Consider the following 20557-nt stretch of genomic DNA (forward strand, 5'->3'; position numbering starts at 1 on the left):
CTATTAAGGCATGATGTGAAGCTGTTTGGCTTTGCTGGATGCTTTGGGATATGCACATGTCACCAGGAAGACTAACTACTCTGTTTGTTGATAACGAAGGTGTTATCAAGTTAGGTCGAAATTCAGTCTTCCATGAACGAATCAAGCATGTGGATGTTCACTGTCACTGCATACGACAGTTGGTTGAAGATGGGACAATAGATTTGCAGTATGTTCCTACCATAAATCAGTCTGCAGACATTCTCACCAAGCCTCTTGGTCCTGATAAGTTTGTCAAATTTAGAGGACAGCTTGGTGTTGTGGATAGATTAACCATTAAGGGAGGGTATTATGATAATTGATAAATGTCTTTTATTAGTTAATGGTAATATAATTGTAATCTATTGTAAATATTAGAATATTTCTAATATTTAGTTAGCTGTAGTTATTTGTTAGCTTTTTTAGCTAGAATAAAATGTTTCTATTTTTTACGATTGTTTCCTAAGGAAACATTGGTTTATTCTTTTGTATATATAGACCTCTCGGTCTCTGTTAATAACAAGCAAATATTTTCTAGTTACTTCGTAATAGTGCTATTACATTTGTAGCGAATAAATACCTTAATTTGGTATTAGAGCAAGTTTGAATGTCTGGGATTTGGCAACCTATGCTAGGCAACGTTAACCTATTGCCTTTATTATCAAGTTTGCTAGACAAGGAAGTCAGATTGGCAGTATGCTAGATCCTTGAATATAAATCATGATAAACACCAGTCCAATGGAATACACCATTAGGCTCTATCGTCAAGTCACGATGATGAAATATATATCACATTGAGTTTGGGAAAGTGGTGGATAGTGGTATTGACAAATTATTATAATACTACACACATTGTCAATGTGTCTCTGAAATTGAATGAAGACATGTATTTGTGTTTTAGTAAACATGGTTGAAGTTTTGTTTGGTTTCATTGATTCTGATGGAGAATACAAGTGTTTTTCTTTCATTGCCCACTATTGAACGAAATATAAATTGATTCCTCCCAACATGTCACTGAAGACTTACCAATTAGGTTATTATTGCTATCGGGAATGAAGGATCTCACTAGAGCCGAGTGTTTTCTCGTCAGGGTCTGTAAATAAATATCATCTTCAAGGGGCAGTTATGTATACAACTGGTTGACAATATTCACCGAAAAATATCTATTGGGTTTTACAAACATTCTTATCATCGGTAATAATATTGTTATTTGTTCCTTGAAACCTGAACTCAACACCTATTATATGTTGTGGTGGTTTGATCAAAATTTGAAAAGCTACGATGGATAGAAATTGTTGTTTGGTGCAGCAAATTGGATAGTTCAGTTTGTGATTGATTTCAGAGAAGGCAATTTCTAGTGAATCGCATTAAGGAATATGTGTTAAGTCTGAGACTGTCGTGGCAATCTTATTAGCAAACGCATATCAGGCATTATTATTATTATGATTGTTACAATGTGAGGGGAGCTTAGCAAATCAGCATCCTACATCAATTATACCAGCATTGCAAGGTATATAGTCAGACAGAAGTGAGTCAGAGACGTACAGAGTTGCTTAAGTTTGGATCTCTGATTCTCTCCACACCAAGTGTAGGTGTTGTCTTTATCTGGTCTCAGAATCACAGGATTGCTATAAGTTCCGAGAACAACACAGAATCTTTCTTCTTAGGAGTACCTGTCAGATTTATTTTTCCATGAATGAAAAGACAGTTGATATTATTTGGAGAGTCACTACATTTAACACACTGTTTTGAGTTTGATATTTTGATCTTAATAATATTGGAGACAAAGAAAGGGTTTGAAGACTTCATGGCATATATTTTACCAGCAGTAATGAATTCATTGCTTCCATCACCTACAGTGTGGAATTGCGCAAACCACATATTTTCTTGGAGCTAATGGTGTTGATCCTAGTATTCTATTGTTTCATGTAACAACAGGAAAACTATCAATGCAATCATACACATACTAAGGAATAGTTGTTGGGCATGGCTCATATTATTTGGCAGAGATACCATTGTTCAAACTTGACTCTTGCATTGCTGACTCAAATCTGTATCATCCAAGCTATCTGAGGTAGCTTTGCATTAGAGTGTGGAAATCAAGTAGAATGGTTCATTAGAGCTTGTGTTGAAATTTTGGCGCTGGATTGAATGTGGAATTTTGTCTGAATCGGTGAGTGATGTTTGAAGATGCCATATTAGAATCTAAATTAAGTTGACTTCACTAAAGAAATGCTTTTACAAAAGCAAACATATAATTGGTTGGTAGAGAGACATTGAACTGGGATGTTGGAGATATTGACTAATTGGGTTGTTGTTTATCGTTTGGCAAATTCTTAGATTTCCAGTTATGTAAGATGAGCTTGAGTTCAGAAAATTTAATATATTTCCAAAAGCAAACATATAATTGGTTGGTAGAGAGACATTGAACTGGGATGTTGGAGATTTTGACTAATTGGGTTGTTTATCGTTTGGCAAATTCTTAGATTTCCAGTTATGTAAGATGAGCTTGAGTTCAGAAAATTTAATATATTTCCAATCTGCAAAAGAAACATGGTCTTGACAAAATTAAGGATGACCATTCAATTTCCTTCTCTATTTGGGCTGAAGATAAACTTCCTTTGTTACTTGAAGTAACCATCAACAAATGGAAATTAGAGATTGAGTTTCTGAACATAATCTTCAATGTCAACAGGCAACTTATTGGCACAAGATACTCAGAATTAGGCATTAAATGGACTTTGCTCATGATTAGAGGGTCTTCATCCTAAAACAAGTATAATAGTGAGATCTATCTTTAAGATTTTGAAGCAAGGTGACACATTCTACAAAGGGTAGAAATACCAAGTGGTACTTCAAAGAAGGAGTACTTAATAGCTTGGACAAAGAACTTTCTAGGAGTACATTTGACCCAAAATTGGTTACAGTGCAGGAATTGACATTCTCACTAGTGATCCATTAGGAAGTATGTTAATGAGCATCTTGAGATAAGTATTGTTGGTTATTACCTCTTGATACTATTTTTATTTGCATATCATAGTCAATCTCTTAACTATATCCATGCATGTAACATAAGAGTTATTTGCTTTATAGAGGGAGCATATAGAGGACATGTTTCAGTTGACTTTTGAGTACCATGTTGAGATGGACACTGATCAAGAAACTGTAGTAGTCAGAGGACCATGATTTATGAGATGAAGTTCCATATGTGCAGATTAAAAGGTCTGTATGCGAATGCCTAAACCGTAGATGGATACTTGGAATACTATTCATTCAGAGTACATTATTACTAAAGATCTGACAACCGATATTTTCTCCAAGCCTTCTGCCAAAGTGAAGTTTGTACATTATTGAAGACAAGCTTGAAGTAATGAATTGGGGAGGAGGGGGTGGCGGCAAATGGGGAAAGCTATATAAATATAGAGAAATTTAAAAATATGCATTAAAATTTGCAAATATCAATGTCATTCAAATGAAACTAAGCACAAAGCATGTCATCTAAACATTATAGAACCGTAACCTACACCATTTGAATGCCATCTATGAATTAATAACTGATTTAGTACTCAATAATAGAATATATATTAGAATTTAACTCTAGTCTATTATGCATTCATAAAGCAGTTTCAATTGTCAATATGTGAACTAAAATATAAGTTTAACAGTGAACAATATCATAGAAATCTGGAAATCTAAATATGCCCAAAGGCTAGAGGGCTGCCATAAAGTTTTATCATCATGTTCAAGTTCAACTTTAGAGTGCCATAAATATATTTCAGTTCTATTTTTGATGTATCTCAATTTTAAAGTGTGTTTTAACTATACATGTTTTATATTTGTTAATAACAGCTGAGCAGATTACCTATCATAAATTTCCAGTGAAGCCCTTTTAGAAATGTAGATTACCCGTTTTCAAAACTTGGTGTTTTTAGGCAGCGACTTGTCTCTGCGTTACATAGAAAAATACATGTGCACTCTTTAAACAAAACAGACTTAGAGAACTTTATCAGAATGTAGATTTAAATGATTTATTCGAATTTAACTGTATAATCGAGTTAATGTTAATTGAGTTGAATTTTATAAGTAATCTCTAACCAGATATAATGGTGATGGTTCATTTTAGCTTAGTGTTATCCCAGCGCGGTGGTGTGTCGGTGCGGGGGGACATTAGGACGAGTTTCGGGTGCAGGAAAAAAAGAGCCTCAATATGGGGACAGCAGGGGTGTGGTGGTAGGGTGTGGCGACAGGGTGCGGAGGCCGGGGCGGGGTGGGGGGGGGAGAGGTGGTTGCATAGTATATATATAATATTTATGACTGAAAATGCTAATTATGAAATGATACTTCAATATATTATATAACATACCAAATATAGTTTAATAGAGAAAATTGAAATGTGATTCACAAACCATAAGTTAAAACTTGAAACTTGAAACTTCATAATCATTACCAATGACCATTTAACAAATTATCTCAGTTTAAGATGCAAGATTCAAAATTTATTGTTCAAATATGAATATCATATATGATATATCATAAAGATGCTCATGACGACAATGAGCCGAGTAACATGAAACAGTGAAATGAAATAATGTATCATAGCCATATCAAAGTGAGTACAATCAACAAAATGACAAAATGTCAATAATGAGAATGGAATCATCCCAAGTGCTTTCTAAGCATGCATAAAAAACAAATTAAAAAAGAAAAGAAAAAATTACTTTTTAAATTTTTTTTTAGGCCATTCAGCCGGCCGCACTTCGCGAGCACCCCGCAAGCACCCTGGGAGCACCCTCGCACCCATGATGCACCCTCTCACCTGCAAACCACCTGGGTGCTCGACCGGTGCGGCCGAGGTGCGGTAGCGTATTTTCGGCCAGGGGGAGTACTCGTGTGCGGGTGCATGCACTTGCACCAGGTGCGTACGCGCACTGGGTGCTTCGGGTTTTTGACCCAGGTGCACGCACCCGGGTTACACTGTTTTAACTCTAAATAGGTGGTCAGTTTGATCTCAATCAAGTAATTTTCTGTGATCTATCTCTACCAGAACCCATTTCTCATGATCATGAATGTTCACTTGGACTCTTGTGAACCACTCAAGAAATATTAGATTTGGGTCGATTGAGACTGACTGAAAAAGTACACAGTTGAACTTGATACATCATGATGTAAATTTTAATTTTACGAATCCAATTATTTTGTTCTTTAAGTTGTAAATGTAAAAAAACTTATATAACAAAGCAAAATGGCATCTGTAGATGCAAAGGAAAGCACAAAACCTTTTTAGAAGCACAAAAGTGCATCCATCAGAACTACTTGGAAGAAGGTTCTCAAATAAAAAAGAAAATAAATCTACAGAAGATTTTCCGAGACAATTGGTCAATATTTGCATCCTTTTGCATTGTTTATATGAAAATGAAAATAGTGACAAGAAGGAAACATTTGTATTCTTCAAAGAAAATTAATTACAAATAAGGAGCTAAATTTTATTAAGATAGGTGGTGAAGAGTTGCCAAAATTTAAGGGTTGTTTTTCTTTTCTATCACATTGTTTTGTAAAATTACTGTTTTCATTTTTTAAAACTGCCATAATTAGTGTGTCGCAATTACATTGATAATGTTTCCTTGCCATTACTGTTACTACCTTATTATTATCAGAAATAATTACCTTGAAATGAATAGTACACAGATATTATCAGAACTAATACAGGAAATTACAGTGATGATTACTTAATAATGTTGCTGTACAGTGTAGTGGGAATCTTACATAATTATGTAAATAGAGGAATAACTCGTTTACATAACTTACTGAATCTTATTGTTTATTGATTGATCATGTCTCTGTTTCATTAAGTATAAGAAAAAGTTAAAAACAGCTCCCATGTTCTTGGCTTTAGCTACAAAGAAAACTTTTGTGATTTTATTTATGTATTTGTATACTAAGTGCAGGTTTGCATTCTATAAATGGTACCTTAAGGCTTAAAGAACAGAAGTTTTCCTTCCCTGCAGGCTGTAAGTGCATAAACCTTGCTGTTTTTCGTTGCAGGCTGCAAATGTGTTGACCACTCATGCCTTTTTGTGGCACTTATATGACTTTTACATCCAAGTTCTGGAAACTACATGCAAACAGAATGGGAAATATACCATGCAAAATCACATATACAATTCGCAGGCTGAAAATTATTAAATTGTGAGTAAAGTAGATGATTTTTCTCTTCTGACTTCCCCCTATTTTAAGAGCATCCTCATGCCAAAATCTTGTGGAAAATTGTAAGTCAAATATTTTGCTAAAAAATGTGATTTAATGGGGCGAAAATGACAATTCTGGCAATTGCTGATTTTTGTGATTCATCACATTTTTTTTTGTGATTTCTGCTTAGGTGTTCCTCATGCACATATACCTATCTTGTAGTTCCTCCCAATAGGTGTGGCTTCATGCAGCTCTTTGCATACCAATATATGACATGAACCCTCTTCCTTGTCAAGCTCTATTAACTTTTCAAGAATGCAAATATTTCATTCATTTCATTCTAATTGATGATATAATGAAATGATCTTCAATGGACCATAGTTGTTAGATTGCATTGATAGTGCATTCCCATATTACAGTGAAAGGCTATATGGTGGTTGCACAACTAAGGACAATTACCTCATGTGAGGGACACTGTAACCACAGCATGGAAATTGCTCCAAAATGTCGTCCAACATGATGATGACCCAAATCTAAATTTGTGGGTTCCTCCTAGACTTTCAACGGTGCATTTGGAAAAGTCATTTTTATTATCTACAAAAATGAGAGCAGGGCTGCCTGATCTTCACTCTTTGTTGTCATGAAGTTCCAATAATACTTTGGGCCTGTTTGGGACACATGAGGACACAACTTACAACTAATTCCAATTTTTGCACACACTCATGGTGGCTGATGGTGAATCTTCATCAAGATGTCTTGGGTACTGCGAATCCATAAAGCACAAGGTCTGACAATTAATAGAACAATTAGAGACATTGGAAACATAGACTTGTCAGGGTCCTATATTCACAGCAGTGTCAACACTTTTGAAGATTTTCTTATGTATGCTTCTTCCTGCAATTCTGATTCCTATGGTTTTCAAGCATGCAAAACAGTATGTACGTAATCCCAAGGCAGCAGAAGCAAGTGGTATCTGAAGGAGATCTCAGCACAAAATCCATAAAAATCTGTTTGGTTACAAAATTATGTAATGTAGAAAGTTGATCTGTCAACATTAAGGGGAATTGGGTAATTTTATGTCTCCTCTCTTCTCAAAATTATTGACGTGCCTTTGAACCTCAGGATGCAATTGCTAGCGATAACAGAATAATTTAAGCATAGTTCTTGGCAAGGAGATCTATTTACAAGTGCAATACAGCTTAACATCTTTATATAGCTGCAATGAAATGAAAATTCCGATCTTAGTTTTATTCAATGTTGCATTTGAAGGATTACAGTTTGCAAGGTGCTCATATTTGATATATCTATCAAATTCACTGTGTTGTTTGCACAATTAATATATCAATTATATATTTATATGATATATAAATAAACAGTACCTTTATATCATGTACTCTTGTCATCTTGTATTGTCTTATCTCACCATTATTGTACTTCTAACTATAAGCCAGTGCATCTGTTTCCATCAAATAACGTAGATGTTATGCATCCAATAGTTATTTGATCTTTAGCCTTGCAAATTTAGTGCAACTATATCATGCTAGTTTTTTCTGAAGTGCCTTATGGTTTCTGCTGCAGGCATTTGCAGAGTTTGAGAAGAGTAAAGCATCAGAAAGCACTGAAAACTATAACATATTCAATGTGAAAATAGATCCAGCACAAAAGCAGGAGGGCACACTGAAAGCTTCTGCATCTGAATACAACATATTCAATGTCAAAAAAGATCAATCACAACAGCAGGACCACAGACCTGAAGGTTCTAAGTTGAGTAACATTGAAAATTATGACATATTCAATGTCAAGAAAGATCCAGGGCAAAAGCAAGAGGACACATCAAGAGCTTTTCACTTTGCTAACACTGAAAATTACGATGTTTTCAATGTCAAACGAGAGCCAGGCTATAAAGATTCCCAATCAAAATCTCGTTACGCTTGAAATTTAAGCTCACACGTTATTCATGTGGCAGAGTGTTATAATTGTTTCTTTTCAATTAGCATTGTGATCTTCAACGCTGCTCAAACATTAAGGCCAGGAGAAGATGAAAGGAATTTCAACATGTAATATTCATGAGTAACTTGAGACTTCTTGGGAAGCTCGTAGTGATTTTCAAAATACAAAAGATTTATGTAGATTTTTTGATAGTGCATCGAAGTTAATGTTACTGAAATGCTGATGTTGGACGCGGTTACATAATTGATTTAAGGACTTATCCTACCATGTTGAAGATTCAACAAAAATAACTGGGCAGCTTTATTTTCTTTACAAGTTATCTTTGGAATCATAATGCTGATTATTAGAGTAATTTTGGTTTAATTCTTTAGATCAGGGCCCTTCTTCCCTGAAGGGACTGTGGAAATGGGATAAGAACAAGTAAAGGTGCAAAATGGGTAGAAAAAAGAAGGGAAGTATGGACAACGATTCAATCCCTATTTTCTTTGCAAATCATTTGATTCTTGTTTGTACTGCAAGAAACCTTAGCTCTTGGAAACGTTGAAACGACTTTTCTTGTTTATTCTGAATGGGGATTAGATGTGTACCTGTGAATGTTCCCTTTATCTACTTATAATTTAAAGGGCTAGTACATACCTTGGATTATTCTGAGTGGGGATTTGCTTGTTCCCTTATATGTTCTTCCAACTCAAAGGGCCAGTGTACCCAAGTTATATATACTGTATGCTTGTGCTTTAGGGAAGTAAGCCATGTAAATAAAAACTTTCCTTTTACCTTCGATTTTAATAGACTTAATCCAAACGAATGGTGCGTTGAATTTTAAATTTTATTTGCCATAGCTGAAGTTAGAATTAGAGTAAATGTTTAATTATTTATGAGGTGAAGTTTTACATATTGTTATTATACTATTATATCTTTTAATCGTTTACAATATATGTCATTTTTCATGAATAGCAGTTTACATGTTTGGAACATGTATTTTCTTCAAACAATGTAAAGTGATTTTTGTGTGCATGAAAAAAGGTATTCTACATTTAATTTAGAATTTTAAAAGGAACGATAAAATAGCTAATACAATTAAACTGATAAAATAGCCACTTCAATTAAACTGATAAAATATCTAATGCAGTTAAACCTTCGATTAATTGAGATGGAGTTAAAAAGAATCTTCAGATATGTGAAGAGTACCTTAGAGTATTGTGTGTTATTGTGGTAATTTTAGAGGAGATGATTTTTTTTTTTGATATTTGTGGGTATGCGGATTCAAATGAGGCAGGATATTGATTGTAGAAGATCCATTAGTGCTTATGTGTTTATATTATTTGGTGATGTAGTCAATTGGATCACTAGGTGACATGCTATGGTTTTAGTGTCCACTAATAAAGCTGAGTACATGGAAACTATTCATGCTTGTAAATAAGTTATCTGGATTAAGATACTATGTTTTAATACTGAAATAAAACAAGGTGTAGTAACAATTTATTATGATAGTCAGAGTGATTTGTGTAGAGAACCTGACTTTTCAAACCAACACCAAGCACATTGATGTTCAATACATTTTGTCAGAGATTTGATCAAGGATAGTAGGGTGAAGTTGGTCAAGGAAGAGACTTTGACAAATGTTGTCGATTCATTAACAAATGTTGTGATCACAAACAAAGATAAAGATGATGGTATATATTTCTTTTGGCGTTAAAGTGTGGGAAATACTTTTCTATCTACCAAGGGAGTCTGATGCAAGAGCATCTTGCATAGGAAAATTAAATTTAAAAAAAAAAAAAGAGAGAGAGAGAAAAGAAAAAAGAAAAAAAAATTGTGGAGGAGAGAGAAAGTGATGAAAATGGAAGGAAAATAATAAAAAATAGAAAATTAGTAAAAATGGAGAAAAGAGGAATTTCTATTTTCAAGGTGCATGGGTGGTATAAATAGAAAATAATAAAAATAGTTGTCATTCTATTAATCGAGGTGTGTAGGTGGCATTTTAGAAGTTTGTGGAAAGATCCTTAAATCATGTATTTAATATTTGTTGGGTGCTTAGTTGTATTTGGGTGGGAATTTAATATTTATTTAAAGGTAGTTGTATTTACCTTTTATCCCACATTGGTTGTGTTTGTAATGTCTTGGGTTAGAAGTTCCTATTTAAGCAAGGCTTATTATCATTTGTAATCAAGTTGGAGAAATAGAAGCTCTTCAAGTGAAGCTCTTCAAGTAGAAGCTCTTTGTATGTAATCTCTTGTAAGGAAGTTCGAGAAATGGAAGCTCTTCTAATAGAAGTTCGAGAAATAGAAGTTCTTCAATTGTAAGCTCTTCAAATGTAATCTCTTGTAATGAATTTCAAGTATTAATGGATGTTTTATGAAGCATTTTTTTCATCTCTCTATCTCCATATTTTTGCTTTTTTTTTTGTGAGTTGGTACGGGTGGTGTGGTTCGTCATCAGTGGTATCAGAGCATACCTTTGTTAGTGGTAGTAGAGTGTACCTTCATCAGTGGTATCAGAGCATACCTTTGTTAGTGGTAGCAGGGTGTACCTTCATCATTTTGGTTCCACATAGAGACATTAGGGGGCTAGCATCTTGAGGGATGACCAAGGTAACTTAAGAGTTGGCTCATGTGATGACACTCTATAGTATGTAGCCTGAGTATCCATGGTTTTTTTTGTATTTGCCTCTAGTGACATACTTGTTGAATATTAATTTTGATGGTGTATTTATTATGAGTTGTTACTCACTCCTTGGATGCCATTTTATTGTTGATAGTTAACTTTTATTAATGAATAAGTAGTTACTCATTGGTGGTGTTTTTATTGTTGGAGTTAGTGATTAGTTGTTTACTTTTATTGATGACAGTTGTTATATGTAGGTTATTGTGCTTATGACACTTGAAATTAATTTGGAGGTGGTTGTATCTTTTTAGTTTTGATATTTGATTTGTACTTGGTATTTGTATATTGATTTCATATATGGTGTTGGTATTGGAGTGAGTGTTCTTTTGATTTTAATTATCTCTTCTACTTGAGTAGTTTGTGTTACCTTTGAGGTAGATTTGGCTATCAAGATTTGTTGCCTAGAATTATTTTATGATTTGATTATCTATGTGTATATCTTACATTATCTCTCCTAAACAGTGGGAGTGGGAGCCTGATTAGGTGACCACGTGGTTGGGAGGTAGTTTCTTCTTACCATTTGGGTACCCCTTACATTGCTAGCTATTCAATGCTCATTAATATTGTGGTATCTTTACCATTCTTATTCTTATGTTGGACACATCTATTCATTTGATGTATCTATGTATCATGTGTTTTGAGATCCTATAAGAAATTGTATTATATATTAATGTACTTGTATCTATTCTCACATACCCTGCAACATATGTAGTGGATGTTATTCATTTGATAAGTTCTCATTGTATTAGTTGTATTCACACATTTATTTATGAGATGATTTATCTATTATTTCTTTATGATTCATGAACATGTACTGAAGACTTAAACTAATTATCATAAACTTCTTAAATGTGACTCAACATGAAGGAACCCTTGAAGTATGGAAAACTGTATTTGTAATATCTATGCGTACTTGATGTGTATGTATACATTTCTTTCACATTCTTGTTACTTTGACATTGTTTAAACATATTTTTAAAAAAATAGTACAATAAACATTGTAACATGTTAGGTTTATTTCTCTTAGGTTCCCAAGTGGGGCATTACATTAAAAATGTTGAACTCATTTGATATGAATTCGCCACCTCTATTTGATCTCAAACATTTCAGACTCTTTTCTATCTCTTTTTCAACTCTATCCAAGTACCACTTAAATATTTGAAATGCATATGATTTTTCCTTATGAAATATAATAGTCATCATTCTAGAAAAGTTATCAACAAAAAAAATGAAAAAATTATCACTGTAATATCTTTGCACTCCAATAGGACCACACAAGTCAATATGACCCAACTCCAAAATATCATCAGAAGAATAGGTCTTGCTCTTGAAACTAGACTTTGAGATTTTACCAATTTGACATTATTTGCATATCACTTTATTAGGTTTTTTTAATATTGGTAACCCTCTAACTCCTTTCATTTTACTAATTTTTACAAAATTATCAAATTTCACATAACATAACCTCTTGTTCCATAACCAAACATATTCACATTGTACAAATAAACAAGTATCTTCAGACAGGTCTAGATAGAACAAGTTATCCTTTATTTTTTCTCCACTTCCAACTAGTTCACCAGTAGAATCATAGAACTTTTGCCTTGTCTCTTAGAAATTAACTCTGTAGCCTAAACTTATCAATTGTGCCACACTCAACAAGTTATATTTCAAACCATCAACCCAATATGCATTCTCACAATTGACTTTGTTGATCTTAGATTGGTTTTGACAAGTGAGTGTCTATACACTTAAGTCATTTACTTAGTATATGCTAAGCACAACATGTATAAGATAGAGCATGTTGAGTTCATAGTGAGTACTGAGTCACTCATGTTCTGAGTCACTCAAGTGCCGAGAAAACAACATATGCCAAGTGATTCATGAGTCAAGTAAGAAATGCATGCTAAGTCATTCAGATGCCAAGTCATAATATAAAAATTAGTATATTCCAAGCATTAGAGACTTCAGATGCTGAGTAACACAATTTTGTCATAGCCTTTTACAATGGCACAAATTACTATGTAAAACATTTTAGAGCTGACTTAAAGATTGAATTATGATATTTTGGTGATAAGGATGAATCTTAAGTTGGAATCCCTATGAAGTACACACATCCAATTAGGTAAAGGGAAGGTTTAAGTGACAAAATGAATGAATCACAACCATTGATTCATACCTAACCCTAAGTCGCCTAGATCCTATTAAGGAGGATAGACCCAAAAATTCGTATGAATGTGGAATGAGTGAAGTGAGAAGTTTGCATGTGCAAATAGAACACTCATGGTGACCAAGGTATAGTGAATTGAAATTGCATTGTAGAATCAATTAAAGGAGAATAGAGGAAGGAAATAATGAACAACATAGAGACATCTGATCAAGAAGGATCAAGAATACATTAGTTTAGAGGTGATCTATTATCAAGAAACAAAGTGCTAACCGTAGGATCAATGCTGAGATATTCTAATAGGTGAATTAGTTAAATCTCTTAATAGAGCAGTCCTAATAGGTTGTATTGAAATTTTCTAACAAGGTGCTTACTTAATTGTGAGTCGAAGTTGTTTCACAATGCAGACTTTTAATAGGGTGTTGAAATCCTTTAATAGGGTAAGGCCTAACAGTCTTTGTAAGCCTTTAATAGGGAAGACCTTTCACAAGGTAGATCATGTCTTATGATCAAACATTGTAACCTTCATTGGATACACTTTATTACTATAGTAGTGAAGATTTGTGGGTGTCATCTTCACCCTAGTTTTACCTTCTCATTAGAGGGTTTTTGGGTAATCATATCTAGTGTCATATATGTGTGAATGCTTACTTGTTTACATGATTTAGATGTACATGCTTTACATGGTATTTTAGTTTACTTATTTAATGTAAAAGATGGATGTGTGGTGAATTTTTTGATGGTAAAAGTTTAAAGTACTAATTCAACCCCTCCCCCCCTCTTAGAATTTTACCTTTCCTATTGTAATTACAAAAACCTTTTTATTCAGTTTAATTGATCATTTACCTTTCATATAACATTGTGTATCATTACCAAACTTAACACTACTTCCATTATAATGTTCTAGCTTCTCAAGCTTACTTGTATCACTAGTCATATGATTTGAGAAACCACTATCAATTATCCATCTATCATTTTTACTCACATGTGAAATCAATGCAATTTAATCATCTTCATTATAGTCATCTTTCTTTGCAACATAAACAACTTCTTCATCTTGATCATCATAATTACTAGGAAAAAAATCTTATGTTGGACTAACTACCAATGTTTCCCTTCAGGATTCATTACATGGCTTAATTGCTCCTATGTTCTGTAAGTCTAGTGGTTTTATTGGGAATTGATAGGTTGATCTTTAGGTGCAACAAAAACTCTAAGTTGTAACAAGTGGTATTAGAGCTTGTTCATAGGTTGGAATATCCTCGAATAACACTGAGGGGGGGATTTTTGGACTAACCACCAAAATTTCCCATTGGGATTCATGAGATTTCTTAATCACTTCCCATGTTCTATGAGTCTAGTGGTTGTATCAGGCATTGATAGGTTGATCTTTTGGTATAATGAAAACTCTACTTTGTAACATCTTCTTTGATAATGTAACATGATTTATTACCTTTATCATTGTAGTCCTTGTAATCTTTGTTAACTTAGATTTGTCTATTGTCTCCCCTTCCCTTGTATTTAAAACCTTTCCTTTCATCTTTGTCATCCTTCTCAAGACACCTTGCCACAATATGACCTAAAGAGGATAATATGAAGTTTACCTTTGTACTTTCTTCTTCCTCTTAGTAGTCTTCTAACCAATAATGCTTCAAGTTCATCAAGGTCATCATCAAATTCATCGTTATTTTCTACATACTTTTTTAAATTTTTCTTTGATCCATCAAGAGTTAATTGTTCTTTGATGAAGATTATATTAAATAAATTATAGTGGTATTCCTTTGGGGGAGTATTCTAAGCATTGGATAGTATGTGGTAGTATTGACATGTTGCATTCATGACTATGTTCATTATTGATGTCAACATAGAATTAATTATATTAAGATTGGAAGAGTAGTAGATAGAGATTGATGTTGTATAGATAGAGTCTTGACATTTAGATGACACAAAGTTAAGGACATGCTCCTCACAGTGTCCTCATAGCAAGGTTAAGTGCATGTAGCCTAAATCAAAGAGATACAAAAGTTATATGTGATTTATAGAGAGCAGTGTAGAAATGAAGTGCATGTAAAGTAATTTTTGATGATTATGATTTATCTCTTTACAAAGATATAATCAGGATACACAAAGTTAAACAATGGTAGAAGACAGTCTGATGATGACATCTCTAAGTGCAAAAGTCCTTAAGTCACATGTGTGAAGAGTTGCATAGACTATAATTTGACAGTGCTATCATGATTGCAAAATAATTAATTATCTTATTGTGGTCCTATTATAATTAATTAAGAAAAAAGATAAAATTGTGAAGGTTAGTAGCACATTTGCAATTAGATATTTTCCTAAGATAATAAAGCCTACTAATATTATTTTCAAAGAATGTATCTTTGTTAAACAGAAGGTATCATTTTCTAGCAAAAAGTTAACAACTACAGAGAAGATGGAGATTGCTCATACAGATTTGAGGGGCCATACTAGGACAACGTGATTCTATGGAGAAAGGTATTTCATGATTTTTGTTGATGATTTCACTCGAATGATGTGGGTAGCATTTCTTAAAGAGAAATATGAAGCATTTGAGAAGTTTAAGATATTTAAGAATAGATTTAAGAATGAATCTAGTGTCAAGATAATTTTTTTGAGATGAAATAGAGGAGGAGAGTTTACTTATAGAGAATTTAACATGTTTTGTGAGGAGAATGGAATTAATAGACAATTATCTTCACCCAAGACCCCAAAGTAGAATGGGATTAAAGAAAGAAGAAACATATTAGTATTAGAGGTAACAAGAGAATTGATGTTTAAGAATGATGTATCCAAGACATTTTGGAGAGAAGAATTCAATGCAACAGTATACACCATGAATAGAGCATAGATCAGAAAAGGTATGAATAAGATCGCTTATGAATTATGGTTTGGTCATTCACCTTCAGTAAGTATTTCAAAATCATTGAAAGCAAGTGTTACATAAAGAGAGATGATGATGATGGAAAGTTTTATCCAAGAAGTGATGAATCTATGTTTTTGTTGGTAATATGGTTAGTTAGATGTCTTAATGGTTGTCATTTATGGCAATGTATACTCAAGATTTCATTTATGCATTTAGAGACAAAAAATTGTCTAAGTATTAGACAATGTACATGAGTACAATGAATAGATCTTAACAGCACCAATGATGCACAAAGAGTTATCTTATGCATAGTTGAGGAAAGGTTTGTGACATTTTCATGATGACGTGTACCAATGTGCATGTGTGTATGATCAGTATGGTGCAAGTTACAATAAGTTTAATCGTGTTGGTATTTAACACTGCAGAACAAAACATAGTAAAAAATAGAGTTGTACAACTTTAGGAAATATTTTGGTTTCAAAATAATTACTAAGTCATGTTAAGACAACTATGTGGATATTATTTTATATTATTTCAAGCATGTGAAGACATGGAAGCCAATTAAGAAATAATTTATGAATGCGAAAGATATAAGTAAAGATCTTATGTTGTGTAGATAATGAGAATGAAATTTTTGTAGTGAATGTGTGTGATGCACAAATATTGTGGAAGTTGCATGATTAGATGTGACATGAAAAATATTGTGAGAACCATCTACAAGCCTTATGTGATGTGGAATCGGATGTAAGATTAGAACAAGTGCGAGTTACAACAACAAGTATTGTGTGTATATCTATTTTTGTGAAGGAACTAAATTGTATAATTACATGTTAGGGTAGTGGGCTCTTCTTGCATACATTGTATTTGATATACCAAATCCTAATAGGGTTGAGGCTTCTAACAAGTCCTAGTCCTTTAACAAGGAATTGAGACACTATATTTACTTCATAGAATCCTAACAGGGTCAATATCCTTAACCTAGTCCTATTGTTTAGTGGATCATCTAGTGGGTATCATCCCCATTGGGGTTTTCCCTTGGCTAGGGTTTCCCTAGTTAAAAAATAGTGGTGTTATGAGTTCTCTTTCTGTATGGTTATATTTACTATTCACCATTGTTGGTTTAGTTTCATATGGAAGTTAGAAAGTAATTAACAATATTTAGTTGTGGGCAAAAGTTTGTAGAATATTGATTCACCCCCCTCTTAGTATTATCTATTTATAACAATTGGTATCAAAGCCAAATTACTTTGAAGAGGCTTAAAAACTTAAGTAAGATCCCAGTAAATATGGAATAGTTGAAGAAAAATCTTGAAGAAGCTCTTGAACATATTAAAATTCTTACTGAAGAGAGACAAATTGAAAGATAGATATAAAGATGTAGAAGATTACATTGGCAAACCAAAAGATGAAATTGATGATCTAAAATCTAGATAGGAACCATTTGCAAAGACTAGTGACAATGTTGATACATGAAATCTCAAGAAAGAGAATGAGCTCTTAAAACATGAGTTAAAAATTGTTGAACTAAAGTTGAGTCTTAAAACTAGTAGCAATAAGAGTAAACTTGATCTAAAATATGAGAATGCAAACCTTAGATCTTAGTTAAGTCAAGTGATAGCTAAATTAGATTCTATTTAGATAAAGCATGAAAAGTTGGAAAAATTCAACATCATTGTGAAAGTAGAATTGACACAAGCTAAACAATAGTTACAGAAACTTTACACAAGTTAGGAGAAAATTGATGAACATATATTTCATCAAAGACCTTCTTATGGAAAAATAGGCCTTGGATATCTTCTTGGAGAGAAGTCAAAAAAGAAAGATGAGATTAGGATAGAACCAGATTCTATAGCAAAAATCCCTAAAGAAAAGTTCAAGTGCTTTGATGAAGTTGAGAAAATCAAATTGATAGAGAAATTTGATGAACTTAGAACAACAGAGCAAGCTGATGAACCTAAGAAAGATGATTCATCCAAAGAGGTAAGACATGAATTCAAAGGTAGATGTTTCATATGAAATGAAGTTGAACATATGAAGAGAGATTGTACAGGTAAGTCTTTTAAACCTATTACTAATTTCTATTGTTATAATTGTCATGGTTATGGACATAAGGTAGTAGAATGTAAGAAACCTAAGTTTGCTGATGATAATAAGAATAGTAGAATGTTTAGAAATACTAACTCTATAGGAAATGGAAGAAGTAGATCTTAGAGCAGATCTAATGATGGAGAAAAATATAATGGTGAGAGAAAGCAGTTTGTTTGTTACAAATGTAACAATCTTGGACAGATTGCAAGGAATTGTAGAGCACCTAAAAGTTAGAATGGGAGCAATCAGAGGATAAATACACTTGTATGTCATTTATGCAATAACTTTTGACACATAGCAAGATTCTATAGAATAGATAGAAGGAACTTTAATAGGAACCCTAACCATAGAAGGAACAACATCAATCAAAAAGAAGTAGTCAAGGAACATGTTGAGGAATTTAGAGAAGCATTTGTGAAGGATTGTAATCCAAACAGTTCACATACAATATTGGAAGAACAATCCTTTGATGCACATTATGGAAAGTTGAAGTCATAGATTGTTTGTGGCTCAACCTATCTAAATTAAGCTATTGCAGAAGCAACAGAGCATCAGTGGTTAGAACTAATGTTAGAGAGTGAGTTAGAGACTATGTAGTTAACAGAAGGTATAAGACATAGAGAGAAAGCTATGGTTTAGTGTGCAAGTCTTGATGTGATCATAGTAAGTAGGAATTGTAAGATCAAGGTCACTAGTAAACAGAGATAGTATTCTAAGTTTGTGGTAGATACACATTTATTGTGTAGTGCAATTTGAAATTATTTAAGGATAGCAAATAAGATTTGATGTACTATTTTTTCATGTAAAGTGTCTTGAGAAAATTGAAGAGTGATTTGACAAAAATTGAAGTGTGAAGCAAGCTTGTGAAGATGAAAGTTGAAAAAGCCCTAAAATCCTAATTTTGAGGTATTTTACAGAGTATTGAATCCAATTTCTTGAAGTATATATAGTTATAAAGGAATGGCTAGTCAAAGAGTATATGATGTTAGTGATAGACCAAGATATAAGTTCAAGAAACACCCATTTGTTTCCTTATTATATGATCTTGTAGGCATATTTTTGCAAGTTCCAAAAAATGTGTTGCAGGTAGAAGATATAAGGAGTTATAAACATTTCAAAATTGAGAGTATAGGTGATGAGGAGATTCACAAGGACTTAGGAGTTGTGTAATAATGAATTATCCCTGAAGTTTGAGTATGCACACCTCGAAGACTTGAATTTGATGAAGTATATGTTCTACATAGAATTTGACAATCATGAGTGGAACCAAATTATATTGAGTAGAGTACATAATGATATGTTCAGGTTAGGTGATGTATAGATTATCATTGAAAATGACCTAATCCATATGGTCACAAGATTTAGCAATGAATATTGTAATCCTGTTAATGAGAAAAACATCAATAAAATAGTGGAGACAAACCTAAAAAACAATTTTGACAGAAGGAATATGAGGGTTGATCCTATTCAAGATAAAGGAGTCAAATTGTTGACCAAAATCTTAGGGTACAAGTTGAACCATGGATCAAGGGTAAACTCTATACCATCTAAATTCCTTCATACAACATATGTGATGGCCACTGAAAGGAGAAAAGAAAATTTGTGTGACATTGTCAGAGTACAGCTATTGGACAATATTACAAAGCTAAAGAAAACAAAGAGCACAATATTTAGATTTGAGTCCTTATTGACTCATTTGTTCTTTTATACTACATAGAAGTTTCCTAGAGTAATTTATTGGGATAGCAACGAGTGTGCAATGAAGATTGTAACTCAAAGCTACAAGTCTAAACTCGAGAATGTTAGAGATATTGATATTGAGAGGATGATGAAGAATTTTTATTCTAAGATGAAATTGAGGTATAGGATACCTCCCTCTATGGTAGAGAAATATAAGCATGATTTATGCTCCATGGTGGAAACTGATAACACATGCATGGAAGCAGTGATACCTAGAATGAAGTTCATTGAGCCTATGGGCTATGAGATTAGTGTAGAACTAGTTGAAGGGTATGCATAGATTGTACTTGAGTTTGAGAAGGACAGTGAATGTCCTAGATGGGGAACATATGATGAAAGATTAAGGATTGTAGAGTCTGAGCTCCACAACAAGGAGAGAAATAAGAAAGTAGAGAAGGAGATAGATTCCATACTCAAGGACTCTAGCATGACCAAGCACGAATTCAATGAGCTAAAAGGAATTGTACTAGAGATGAAGGCTAGTGGGTAGTCTAAATTGTTAGTAGAAACACCTATTGCTATAGTAGGACCTTATGAAGGAGTAATAGTGGTACAACAATGTGCGCAAGCTCACATTGTACCATATATAGTAGTTTCTCAAGTGCAACCTATAAGAGTAAGCTATGACATGTAAGAAGGAAGTTAGAGGTGTAAGAACCTACTATTTAGAGAAAGTGATGGGGATTGGTAAAGGTTAAGAAAGAACCTACACCTCAAGCAAAGAAAATAGTAAAGAAGATCAACAATGAGCCTAGTAAAAGGAGAAAAACTATGCAGGTGAGTAGTTCTGAAACCTTACATGATGATGATGAAGATAAAACTTTTGAGAAAGATGTGCAAAAAGCCAAGACAACCATAGG

The 20557-nt window shown here is 33.2% G+C and overlaps 1 protein-coding gene across 1 annotated transcript in view; it reads left to right on the plus strand.

Annotated features, from left to right (window-relative positions):
- The window catches only part of LOC149564794 (uncharacterized), a 57458-nt gene extending 49037 nt beyond the window's left edge, over positions 1–8421 (plus strand). Inside the window, exon 3 of the mRNA XM_089818378.1 lies at positions 7783–8421. Within this exon, the coding sequence (XP_089674504.1) occupies positions 7783–8139 (357 nt within the window). The 3' untranslated portion in view covers positions 8140–8421. The remainder of the gene's footprint in view (positions 1–7782) is intronic.
- Positions 8422–20557: the final 12136 nt, after the last annotated feature.

This window comes from Cupressus sempervirens, chromosome 3, assembly GCF_028749045.1.
Source record: "Cupressus sempervirens isolate cs-2001-9-10 chromosome 3, ASM2874904v1, whole genome shotgun sequence".
NCBI lineage: Eukaryota > Viridiplantae > Streptophyta > Pinopsida > Cupressales > Cupressaceae > Cupressus > Cupressus sempervirens.